The following is a 12,588-nucleotide window of genomic DNA, read 5'->3' as shown; positions in this document are numbered from 1 at the left end:
TGGGCGATAGTCCGGTATGAACGCTGTAGATGAAAAGGCTCTGCAGCGATGACACGCAAAATGAACATTAAGCTCCCAACCCTCGGCCGGGGTGGATACCCTTAGGTGGCTCATTACAATTCTATGTGGTTCAGAGAAGCGAAAACGCCTGCCTGCCCTGGTAACCGCCCACAGTCCCACCGAATCAGACGCAGGCCAGGGATGTCAGAACCAGCATTGCTCGCCGGCCAGATTCAGAGCTGCACTAGCTCCCCACGGGCGGACCCGGGTCGCGCATCCTCCACGATCGGGAAGTGCCACCGGCTCTAGACCCCTCTAACCGGCTGGGGCCTTTCTCGCTGGTTCACCAGCCGACGCCCCAGGGCGGACGCTCCTCTGGCGCCAGGGGGCGCGCGGCTGCTCAGGGGACCTTCTGGCCTGCGACGGCGGCTCGACTGCTCCGAGGCGGGCCTGGTGAACCCCGGCGTTTCCCCGCAACGTGCGGGTATCGCTTAAGCTAGGGCCATGGAGGTGCCGCTGGGCTCCGGGCCCCGGCAGGGTGGCGGAGGACGAGGCGCGACTAGGTCCACGTCCTCCGGCCGTACCACGCGGGCCTCGGCGATACCCTGGGCGCGCTTCTCGGCCTGGCTGGAGTGCGTGTGCGTGGTCACCTTCGATCTGGAGCTGGGCCAGGCGCTGGAGGTAAGCTGATGGGCTGGCCGACCCTCCAGAACTGTCCCAGTGCCTTTTCCTTCTGCGGCCTGAACCTCTCCCGACGCCCCTCCTCTCCGGACGTCCCTCCTCTCCCGATGCCCCTCCCCCCCACGCTCCTCCCTTCCCTCGCCTGCACCCCTGCTGCTGCTCTCTTCCTCCAAGTCATCTCTCTTCTTCCCTGCGCGCCCACCCTCCAGGAAGCAGATCCCTTGGCCTCCTGGCCTGTAGCCTTCCTGCTTGGTCTAGGGTCCTCTTAGTCGCCTCTCTGGATACTTTGTATCCTCAGGCTGACCTTTCCCCCACTTCCTTCGACGAGTGACCAGCTTAGCGACCTCCTCTTTCCTAACCCTCTTTCCCATCGCCAGTCACCTCTTAGAGGGGAGAGGAGCCTCTTCCTCAGAGCTCTAGGAGCGCTTCCCAGGCCAAGAAAGGGACGGTCTCCAAGGCCTGATTGCCAATCCATCAATTTATTTTCCGCAGCATCTTCCGTGGCCCTATCCCCAAAGAGGCAAAAATACCTCCTGCCCTCAATTGCTCAAGCCAGAGGTCCTAGGGTCCATCTCCCCCCAGGTTTTACATTGTGTCTGCTGCGGTCTCCGATATCACCCATAAGTTCGTTTCTGGTTTTCCTGCTAGAAATCCTATGGCACTCCCCATTCGCTTAGAATCAGATCCAGACCCTGTGAGGCCCTGCTTGGCCCCTCTATTTGGAGCTCTTCTCTTTGGCATCTGGTCACCAGCTGTGTGCAGCCCGGCAGGGCCATAGGCTTTTGATGTGGTATTTCTGTGGCATGAAGGCCTCCATCCCACTTACACATAAAGGCAGCTTCTCTTCTAGATAAGATGAAAATATCAGGCAGGCTGGGGTACATGCAAACCCAGCGTTCGGGAGGCAGAGGCAGGATCATAAGTTTGAGGCCAGTATGGATTATGTAGTGAGTTCCAGAGTAGCCTGAGCTACAGAATCAGACTTTGAAGAAAAAAAAAAAAAAAGACGAGCATGGTGGGTGGGTGGCACGTGTCTAATCCCAGTACTCTGGAGGCAGAAACAGGCTGATCTTATGAGTTCAAGGCCAGCCTGGTCAACAATGAATTCCACAACCGCCAAAGCTATACACAGTGAGATCTGGTCTCAACAACAACAAAAAACTAAACAAAAACCACCAGAAAGATAAAGAGAAGAAGAGGAGGAGGAGGAAGAAAATGTTTCAGGCTCAGTGAGGCATTTGGCAGGTCCAGTCAAGATAATGTCTATGTTCTGCCAGGCGGTGGTGGCGCACGCCTTTAATCCCAGCACTCGGGAGGCAGAGCCAGGCGGATCTCTGTGAGTTCAAGGCCAGCCTGGTCTACAGAGAGAGTTCCAGGACAGGCGCAAAGCTACACAGAGAAACCCTGTCTCGAAACCCCCCCCCCAAAAAAAAAAGATAATGTCTATGTTCTAAAGGGCCCTGACACAAACCAGGGAGCTGACCATCACAGGAGGTCCATTGTTAATGACTAGATGATGGTGTCTCAGAGGCTGACCATGATGTCAGAGTGACTTATGGGAGCCTGAGAGGTTGTGAGTGTAGCTGAGGTAAGGCTGAGATGTGACCCTTGAAAACAGCTGCAGCAGCATACTTTTGTGGTTGGGAAATGCTATGGCTCAGATGATGAGAGGCTTGAAGTCTAAAATCTTCTAAACAGAAAAGTGTACTTTTTTGTTGGTGGGGAGTGTATGTTTTAAGACATGTTTTCCTCAGTGTTACTGCTGCTGTTCTGGAACTCTGTAGACCAGGCTGGCTGCAAACTCAGAGATACGCCTGCATCTGCCTCCTGGCTGGGATTAAAGGTGTGCACCCCCACCTCGGGCCATACACATACTTTTTTTTTTTTTTCTTGTTTGGTTTTTGAGGGTCTTTGTAGCTAGGGCTGCCCTAAAACTATGTAGACCAGGCTGGCTCTGCCTTCACTTATATTGGCTTTTTGAGGGAGGGGGTCCCCTGAAACAGACTTTCTTCAGTCTCAGTGCCTCTGCCTCTGGGATTGAAGGTGTGCACGACCATGCCTGGCTCTCAGCTCGGTTTTTTTAATATCACCCAGGACCACCAGTCGAGGCCACAACAGGCTGGGCCTTCCTACAGCTTTCGCTAATTAAGAAAATGTACTACAGACTTGCCTACAGGCTAGTCTTATGGAAGAATTTCCTCAATTAAGAGTCACTCTTCCCAAATGACTCAGGCTAGCTAGTGTCAAGTCGATGGAATCTAAGGAGGGCTAAAGGTCATAGAGAAGAGGAATCAGAATCGAGGAGAAGGTTCTGATGTAAGGTTCGACTTGTAGGGAAGGAGGAGGTCACAGGGAGGCCAGGGAGTGGGTCAGGATAGCAAACACATGCTTATGGCCCTGGCTTAGTAGAGGCATCGCCTCAGGCAGATCGATACATTATCACCAAGTGCTCTGTCTTCCCCTGCAGCTAGTCTACCCACGTGACTTCCAGCTCACAGACAAGGAGGTAGGTTTTGGACTTCTTGGGAGTGGATGTCCCCAGGAGTGAGCCAGCCCTCACTGGATGGACTCTGTTTGTTTCAGAAAAGCAGCATCTGCTACCTGTCCTTCCCAGACTCCCACTCAGGTAGGTAATCCCATACTCCCTGAACTGGACAGCTGCTCTGGGGCTGGAAGGTACTGGGCAAAAAACAGAGTGATGGAGCCAGCGGTATGTAGGCTGCCAGCCAGCAGTCTACGAGGCACTGTAAGGATGGACCCTCACCAGAGCCCCAGCTGCAGCAAGAGAGCCAGGTTCTCTAAAACCCATGATAGCCAGCTATCTGGGCAATCTGGTCTCCTTCACTCCATTACAGCAGCCACCAAGTGAGCACTGTGTAGTGTGTATTCTCCTGCCCCAGGCCGGTTGAGTCAGGTTCCTGCAGGGAAAGTGAAGATGGGTCTCTGCGTCAGTTCATTCCAAGACTCTTATGTGATGTATCAGGATAGGAGTCTGTTGGGATTCAGATCCTCAAGTTAGTTTTCCCTTGAGTGGGCATTTGCCCTTGTACCACAGTCCTCACCCCTCATAGGGGGAGGAGATTCTCCCATTTGTGATGTGTAGTGGGGCTGCCTCTTTTCAGGATGTCTTGGAGACACTCAGTTCAGTTTCCGTATGCGTCAGTGTGGAGGACAGAGGAGCCTCTGGCATGGTGATGACAGGCCCTATAACAATAAGGCCCCCTTGGCACTGCAGGTGAGTAGTGGGATGTGTCTGGTCTGTTTTCTTTCCCTTTACTAGGGGCTCCTGGCTCCTGCCTGTGAACTTAATATAACATAAGCCCTTGGGCTTGTGCGATAGAGGTGCTGGCCAGGCCCATCCTGTGAGGTCAATAACTGTAAGCTGCAGATCCTGCACTGGGGGGTCTCCACCTGGGCCAGTTCTTCCAGGGTTCACCAGGATCACTAAATTGATGCTGTACATCATGTCTCCCTGGCTGGGCACCTCATGTTGGCTAAGTCCTTTCTGTATCAGCATTCTGTCAGCGGCCATCCTCTAGACTGGTTTAGCCCACCTTCTGAACTAGGGAATCCTAGATCCCACTGTGGTAGACACAGGGCAGGTCCTAGTCTGCAAGTGCTTCCTACATCTTCTGGATTCTTAGGTGTTTCTTAGGGTTTGCTGGTTTGTTTTAAAGACAGGGTCTCTCCACATAGCCCTGGCTGCCCTGGAACTCACTATGTAGAACAGGCTGGCCTTGAACTCATGAGACATCCACCTACCTCTGCCTCCCAACACTCACCCGGGAGTGCCAGGACTAAAAGGCGTGTACCACCATGCCTGGCCTTAGGTTTCCTCCTTAACAGCCCCTGCTGGTGTCCCCCTGGATCTAGTGAATGGCCCGGGTAGGGCGTGACTAACACTGCACTGCTTACAGAGAGAGCCGGCGCACTACCTGGGCTACGTGTACTTCAGACAGGTGAAGGACAGCTCAATGAGGAGGGGCTACTTCCAGAAGGTGAGCGGCCTGCCGCTGTGAGCTAGTGCTGTGGACAGGCAGCAAATGGTGGACTAGCTGCAGGACAACTAGTGGGGAGTCCCGAGCCTCCGGGGTGCCTACCCATCTGCAGCCTACCTGGGGAGCAGGACCGGGGAGGAGCCACCACTGGGCCCAGAATATCCCAGCTCCTCAAGTCTTGCTGGTGTCACTACACTGCCAGGATAAGGACGATGTAGGCAGCTCCCACTTCCCGCTGAAGGCCTTGGGCCCAATCCTAACCCTGCTCTCACCTGGGGTTGTCCACCCTATGGTTATCTGCATTAGCTCAGGGCGCAGACATCAGGCTTTCTCCTGTCCAGTCCTGATACATTCGTGAGGCTATTCCGTGGCAGCAGCTGTCCTGTGGGGTGATGGGGATGTGCTGCCCTGACCTGCTCTGGGTGAGCGTGGCTTCAGGGTTGCCATGGGCTCCTGAATTATAGGAGTGATGTCTGTAGCTGAATAGCCTCTGATTGGCCCTGCATCATCACAGTCTTTAGTGCTGGTGTCCCGTCTGCCATTTGTCCGGCTGTTCCAGTCACTCCTAAGCCTGATTGCCCCTGAGTACTTTGAGAAGCTGGCACCCTGCCTGGAAGCAGGTGAGTGGCCACTAGACATGGCCAGCGTTGTCACGTCTCAGCCCTTTGGGACAGCTCCTGACATTGGCCACCTATGTCCACAGTGTGTAATGAGATTGACCAATGGCCAGCCCCCGTGCCGGGGCAGACCCTGAACCTACCTATCATGGGAGTCGTCATTCAGGTGAGGAGCAGCTGAAGGGTAAGCGATGCCGGTGTTGGTGGAGACACTCTACTCCCTTTGTGGCAGCTGCTTCCTTCCTCCCTAGGTGCGCATTCCGTCCAGAGTGGACAAGCTGGAATCCAATCCTCCAAAGCAGTGTGACCAAGAGGTGGGGGATGGGGTAGAAGGAGCTGGGCCTTAGCCTGAGCCCTGTCCCTGGGCTTGGGTGGTTGTCGCCTCTACCTCACCAGCCTCCTTTGTGGGTAGCCAGGCCTAGGCAAAGCCAGGGTGGGGCCGGCATTTTCAGTATGGAGCCTGTGCTGGGGGGTGGGGGGGTGCGTGAGGGAGTGGCATGGGGCTGCAGGATTGTCATCAGAGAGAGCATTCACCTGGGCCTGACCTACCTTCCCTTCCCTTCTCAGAACCTGCTGCCAGCCCCTGTCGTCCTCACTAGTGTCCATGAACTGGATCTGTTTAGGTGAGCCCTGTAGGGTACCACAGGCTCCTCTGAGAGAGCCTACCCACAGTCATCACACACAAGTGTATATGTCATGCAGGGCACAACTTGCCAAGAGAGGCTGCTCATCTGAGTGACCCTTGAGAAACTTGCACCGAAGAGGAGACCTGTACCCAGGTGTCTGACTTAGGGAAAATGTGCACAGTGGGCAGGAAGGTCCTTTGCCCAAAGAGGTTGTAAGGGAGACATTTGCTCTCTGAGGCTGCCCCTTTGGGCCTTTCTAGGTGTCTTCAAGGGATCCTGGACTTTGAGATTATCTTCTTCCATCCTGGGCCCAACAGGAGCCAGGACTTTGGTCTGGAGGCATAAGAGGCAATAGGAATAGCAAAGCCCTGGATTGGTAGACCCCTGGGTCACAGACAGGGTCCAAGGTCAGGTCCCTTAGGCCAGCACTAGCTCAGGTGGTCTGTCAGAAAATGGGGTGACTTTGGTGACCTGAGACACCCCTTACACTTGGACCATCCTTACTATTTACTGTCTTTGGGAGAGGTAGTGCCCTCTGCTTACCATGGCACCTTTGTAACAGGGCTGCCTGACCGACCCATTTGCTCTCTCCTTACCAGGTGCTTCCGGCCAGTACTAACCCATGTGCAGACGCTGTGGGAGCTCATGCTCCTTGGGGAGCCGCTAGTCGTCCTGGCCCCCTCGCCTGACGTGTCTTCAGAGCTGGTGCTAGCCCTGACCAGGTACAAACTTTCCCCACTAGACTGTTACGGCGTGCCTGGTTACCCCCCACTTACCCGTTCCTTGCTGCCCTGCCCCCACAGCTGCCTGCAGCCCCTGAAGTTCTGCTGTGACTTCCGCCCCTACTTCACCATTCACGACAGCGAGTTCAAGGAGCTCACGACTCGAACACAGGCTCCGTAAGTACATGTCCTAACTTCCCGCTCTCACACACTACCTCCCCTAGGTCTCTCTCTCCCTCTTCTCTCTTTCTCTCTCTCTAGACCAAACGTGGTCCTGGGAGTCACAAACCCTTTCTTTATCAAAACACTCCAGCACTGGCCTCATGTCCTCCGAATTGGGGAGCCCAAGATGTCAGGTGAGAAGACCAGGGGCTTAGGTGGGGTTCTGTATCCAATACCTCTGAAGCCATAGGCACAGGCAGTGCTGTGGGTACTGAGCCTTGGCTACCGGGTCTATTTCACAGGGGACCTTCCTAAGCAGGTCAAGCTTAAAAAACCCTCACGGCTGAAGACCCTCGACACCAAACCAGGTCTGTGCTTCCCCCTTGGCCTGCAGCCCCGTCTACTCTGGTAAGGCCTGTCCTGCACTTGGTAGATTCCTCCAGTGGTAATGGCCAGGCCTTCTGACTCTTTTTCTTTCTATTCAGGCCCCATGGTGGCAGGGAGGGGGGCATTGTCTTCTTTAGCAGGTCTCTTGAGTCTCGGGACAGATGGGGTGAGAGGCGTGCAGGTTCTGTCCAGGGAGTGGGGCTGTAGGCAGATCAGAGAACCCTCTTCGTCATCAGTCAAGCTGTGGGAGTGTGGAAGGGAGGCTGAATGGACAGCCACAACTCTGACTCCCTGTCAGGCCTCTACACCTCCTATACTGCCCACCTCCACCGGGACAGAGCGCTACTTAAAAGACTGCTCAAGGTATAGGCTCCGGGGAGGGCCTGGACATGGGTGCTTGTGTGCCGTGAAGGATGCAGGGTGCCAGCCAATGCTGAGACTCAAGTGCCCCGCTTCCTCTGGCAGGGGGTACAGAAGAAGCGGCCGTGGGATACACAAAGTGCCCTGCTGAGGCGGCACTTCCTAGAACTCACACAGAGTTTCATCATCCCTCTGGTGAGACAGGCAGGGTGTGCCTGCAGTGGGCCTGAGGGAGAGATGGTAGCGGGTGGTGAGGGCACAGGCTATGACAACGGGGGTTGTGGCCCTCACTCACACCTTGTCCCTTCCCCTCCAGGAGCACTACATGGCCAGCCTCATGCCTCTGCAGAAGAGCATCACACCCTGGAAGGTGGGAGTCCAGGGAGTCCTGGGGAGGGTCAGTTCAACCCCCGTACCCAGAAGGGAAGGCCTGAGACAAGTGTCCACATGGAACAGAGAGGGTGGCTGTGATGCAGGAGCCACCAGGGCATGAAGTTGGCTCTGTGCCTGCTGGGCATCCCATCCAGGGCAGAGAAATAAGGACTGTGGGGGGGGATGGGGGGACGGGGGGACTAACAGAACTCCTCAGGGGCTGTCCAGGGATCTGTCCCAAGCGGGGTGAAGATCTCTAGATACATCCTGGGGAGGGAGGGTTCCATCCTGCTGAGAGGTAGGGCCTGCAAGCCTGTGCTCTTTAACACCTAGCTCATATTACCTTTGTCTCAGAGCCCCCCCCAGATCTGCCCCTTCCGCCAGGATGATTTCCTGCGTAGCCTGGAGCATGCGGGACCCCAGCTCACCTGCATCCTCAAGGGTGACTGGCTGGGCCTCTACAGGTGGGTAAACGTTGGGCACAGGCTGCTGTGGGTGCCCCCAAACGCACGAGGTCAGCTCTTCAGCCGCCTCTCGCCCTCACAGGCGTTTCTTCAAGTCCCCCAATTTTGATGGCTGGTATCGGCAACGACATAAAGAGATGGCCCAGAAGCTGGAGGCTCTGCACCTGGAAGCTATTTGTGAGGCGGTGAGGGAAGGCAAAGGGAGGGGATAGGTACAGGCCCAGGGTAGGTGGGAGACTTGGAGAGAAGAACCCGAAATGTCCCTAGCAGAATATCGAGGCCTGGATGAAGGACAAGTCGGAGGTGGAAGTGGTGGACCTAGTCCTGAAACTTCGGGAAAAACTGGTGAGCTGCCTTCTTGACTGCCCAGCCTCCACCTGCCAGGCCAGAAATATGTCCGCCCCTTACTGCCATTGTCCCTCCAGGTGCGGGCACAGGGCCACCAGCTCCCTGTGAAGGAGGTGACACTACACCAGGCCCAGCTGTACATCGATACAGTTATTGGCTCCCTGCCCAAGGATCTCCAAGCAGTCCTGTGCCCTCCCTAGGACAGGGCCGACTTGTGTGGTCCTGGGGGCCTAAGTCTGCCAAGCTCTCTCTCCACCAGCCTTGGGCTCCTACCTCGGCCTCAGTCCCCTCCCAGAACCACCTCTGTCCCAGCAGTAAACATGACATTTGGGATGACAGTCTGGTCCCTGACTGCTGGGGGACTCTGGGCTGGCACTGTCTTGCCCCTTCCTGGGCCCCACCTGCCCTTCACAGCTGGAGGTGGGCGTGGGCTAGTAGCCCTTGCTGATGTAGGTGCCTTCACCACCTGCCCCCTCCTGGCTCCCATCTGCCCACACTTCAGGATGCCTTGTGTGGTGGGTCCTTTAGCCCAGCAGGCTTCCCAGCTCAGAATGGAGGGAGGCAGCTGCCAGGGCCAGCCCCTCTCCTTTACACTCCTGGGGAGTGATAGGTACTGTGCCCAGGCAGCTACTTGAGAAGGCAGAAACTCTTGTCCTGTGAGGACCTAAATCCCCGTCCTGCTGTGATTGGTCAGGATGAGGGACTGAGCGACCCTTATGGGACCTGGCACCGCTGTTCTTTGAGGTTCTCACCATGGTCCTTGTCCCCTTTCTTGGAACACCCCCTGGACACCTGCTCCATGAGTTTCACCCAGGCCACCAAGGGAGACTCCAGCTTTCCCCTCATGTCTGCCCTCCCCCTGAAGCTTGAAAGGCTTTGGGCTGTAGCCTAATGTTACATTCTCTGCTGTCTTGTCTTTGGTCTCTTAGGCCAGGGTGTCTCTTGGAGGTACTGTTCTGTGTGTGCTCTTCCTAGGAAAGGGCTAACCTGTGATCCCAGGGCCTAAGTCTGCCAAGTCTCCCTTCAAGGCTCTATCCTGGCTTCAGGCCTTCTTCCAGAATCACGTTATCTGAGCAGTAAAAATGGCATTTGGAACCACAACCTGGTCCCTGAATGTTGGAGAAATCTTTGCTGACCCCGTCTTCCCCCTTCCTGGATTGGATACTGTTGTGCAGTGACCCCCCAAGCCGGGGTACAGTGTTCCAACCCAGCACAGTATTGGGGCCCTTGGGAAGGTGCAAACTAAAGTGTGGACCAGAGCTGATGCCCAACGTTGGCTGAGTATCAGAAACCTGTAGGTAGGTCTCCTGACCACTCAGACTCCAAATCTGAGTGACCAGGACATGTAGGTGGCTCACTGGGCAGTGTTGGGCAGTAGCAGGGAAAGGGGGGCATTCAGGAAGAATGAGCTGTACACCCTGTTTAAGGGGCGTTAGTAAAGTAAGCTTTTGCTTTCTTCTAGAGCTCCCATGTAGCATGACTGTAACCCATTCTGGGTTCTTTAGACTTCTTCGACCAAACCAAGTATATACAGCCTTGCCCTTCCCCACTAATCCTGGCTAAGTTCAGACAACAAAGGCCGTCCATTGTAAACAGGTGCCAGCCCTGTTTCTAGATGGTTGTATATATTCTCTTGTTTACCCCCTGACCTCAGCCTGTGACAACTTGTCACATTGTATCCATTTTACAGGAAACAGACAAGATAGATGTGATGAAGGTGTACAGTGAGCTAGATCAGTCTAATCAGCTTCCAGTTAGAAAACTGAGCAGAGGCAGGTGGAGGCGGAGACCTTGGCATTAGGAAGAATGGCCCTGGCACCCCCTGGAACAGAGAGGTGCCAGCCTCACCACCAAGAGCCTGGTCTCTAAGGGATCTTTAGAAATATGGCATCTTCTACTGTGACAGATGGAGCTCCTGGGCTATGGGGACAGCAGTGCTAGCCATTTGGAGTCTGTGAAACTGTGCCTTTGGGGTGCCCAGCCTCCTATCCAAGTATACAGTGGCCAGGATTGAAGTCCCCAGGTCTTAGTGGTCCCACCCTAAAGAGCACATCTCAAATGCCACTGCAATGTGTTTCTCATGTTTTTACTCTCTGAGGGCTGTCATACAGTAGCTTCAGAGTGGCCCCGTGAACCTCAGCCACCACCCACCTAGGACTGACCTAGCAACTCAGAACACTGGACACGAGACCCAGGAAACAGATTTGGGGGTTGGGGGGATGATGTGGATACAACAGTACCCTAGGGAAGGCATAGACCCAAAGCTGGCACATACAGGAACGAGGAAAGCTCCAGTCTCTTTTAGGGGTTTGTCCCGATGACTGGATAGCGTTTACAGCCTGGGGGCTCCTACCAGCTACATCCTCTTCTGCCCTTGCTCTCCCAGCTTGGGATCAACTCTGAGTTAGCGGGGTTTCTGTACAGAGTGGGCTGAATCCTTCCAGTCCATGCCAAGGACGAGGGCCTGGAGGGAAGAAGACAGATGGGCTTCAAGGAATTGCTCCCCTCCCCCCAAGCCCAAGGTCCCTCATGGTTAAGATGCCTGGATGCCTGGATAGTGAAAAGCTAATCCAAGAGGTTGTGGTCCCCAGGGCTCCCTTGTGTGGCAAGTTGGAGAGAGCTGTGAGCTAGCATTCAGGGGATCTAGAAGGGCTGGGTGGAGGTCATGAGGCAGCCAGCCCCAGGGACAGACCGGAAGGACAGGAGGGCTCTTTTACCCTCCAGCTTCCTGCCTTCTATTTTGAGCCCTACTCAGTTTGGAATACTGGTCTTCCCACAACTTTGGTATTAAAATATCCTTTTGTGATACAACACTTGTCTTAATGTTTTGATACAAAGTTTGCAGCCCTGTAAATCATTGGATATTTTGGAGTCCCTTGGTGTGTGTGCAGAGGGGAGGGGGCTGTTGGTGGAGGGAGGAAGGTAGTGTGGACAAAGCCTGGCTGCTTGGTGGTGGGGCAAGCCCACTTGCTTAGAGAACAGAAGTCCTCAGATCTGTAAAGTCTTGGCTGGGGGAAGGTTTAAGAATTGGGACAGATCCCCAAAGTTGGGGAGGAGATGCTTGAGGGAGTAGGCAGTCTTCAAGGAGGGCAAAATTTTGGTGGAGGAGATAGCTATCCCAGGGTAGACACCAGCCGAGGTTTAGGGACTAGTTGCAAACCCTGTTCCGAGACAGCGGGATCATTGCCATGTTAAAAATCCATGGGACCACTACATGGGTGACTTGGGAGACCAGAAGAAGGAACCCTAGGGAGTGGTCCTGTCCCCCTATAGATGAAGACTTACAGGTCAGTAAGGCCCAGATGTGCTAGGCCGGGGGACCAGGAAGGAGGGCAATGAGGGTAGATTTCAGCTATTCTGTAGGAGACAGAGCGGCTAGGATCCCGGAGAAAGAATCAAGGTCCAGCAGCCCTCACCCTCGAGAACGGGAACGGCTTGAGCGTGGTCCGCCTGTTGCCAATCTGGTAGTGAGGTTCCTTGCGCCCCGCCCATCTCAAAGAAGAACACTTGAGGCCTCGGTCTGGCCCTGCCGAAGCCACCCACTAGTGCCGGGCCGCGTGCGCCATTCAGTTCGGCCTGGGGCACTCCCGGGGTGGTGCCCAGCCTCAGCAAACTCCTCTGATGACGGGGCGGCGGGGGGGGGGGGGGGGGGGGGGACGCGACTGCAGCAGACAGGGCTCGCGGATTGCTACAGGCGCGAACCTCCAAGCAAAGCAGTGCGCTTAAGTGGCTCTGAGTCGGGGGAAACGCGGGGTGCCTTAGGGACGCCAGGCGCCCCTCCTACCCTTCCTGGGCTATCTTCAATCCCTTAGTCTCGTCCCTCCCTCTCGCCCGCCCCTGTCCTCCCCGCC

The 12,588-nt window shown here is 55.4% G+C and overlaps 1 protein-coding gene across 6 annotated transcripts; it reads left to right on the top strand.

Annotated features, from left to right (window-relative positions):
* Dennd6b (DENN domain containing 6B) lies at positions 1-11,548 on the top strand. 6 transcript variants are annotated; one of them, XM_036208838.1, is made up of 20 exons: positions 3-681; positions 3,149-3,187; positions 3,265-3,307; positions 3,804-3,916; positions 4,599-4,679; positions 5,194-5,299; positions 5,383-5,462; positions 5,548-5,610; positions 5,864-5,919; positions 6,522-6,644; positions 6,726-6,821; positions 6,906-7,000; positions 7,109-7,174; positions 7,492-7,556; positions 7,659-7,748; positions 7,870-7,923; positions 8,280-8,389; positions 8,472-8,566; positions 8,657-8,734; positions 8,815-11,548. In XM_036208838.1, exons 1-20 carry the CDS (start codon positions 505-507, stop codon positions 9,183-9,185), a joined length of 2,001 nt encoding a protein of 666 aa, XP_036064731.1. In that variant the 5' UTR covers positions 3-504; the 3' UTR covers positions 9,186-11,548. The 6 variants fall into 6 exon arrangements, with proteins under 6 accessions (XP_036064732.1, XP_036064735.1, XP_036064737.1 ...); XM_036208840.1 differs by having other exon boundaries at positions 5-681; positions 8,472-8,574; positions 8,815-8,997; XM_036208841.1 differs by having other exon boundaries at positions 14-681; positions 8,472-8,574; positions 8,660-8,734; positions 8,815-8,997.
* Positions 11,549-12,588: the final 1,040 nt, after the last annotated feature.

The sequence above is a fragment of the Onychomys torridus genome, chromosome 16 (assembly GCF_903995425.1).
Source record: "Onychomys torridus chromosome 16, mOncTor1.1, whole genome shotgun sequence".
NCBI classification, from domain to species: domain Eukaryota; kingdom Metazoa; phylum Chordata; class Mammalia; order Rodentia; family Cricetidae; genus Onychomys; species Onychomys torridus.
The sequence above is the reverse complement of the archived record's forward strand: the minus strand, read 5'-3'. Positions and strand labels throughout refer to the sequence as shown.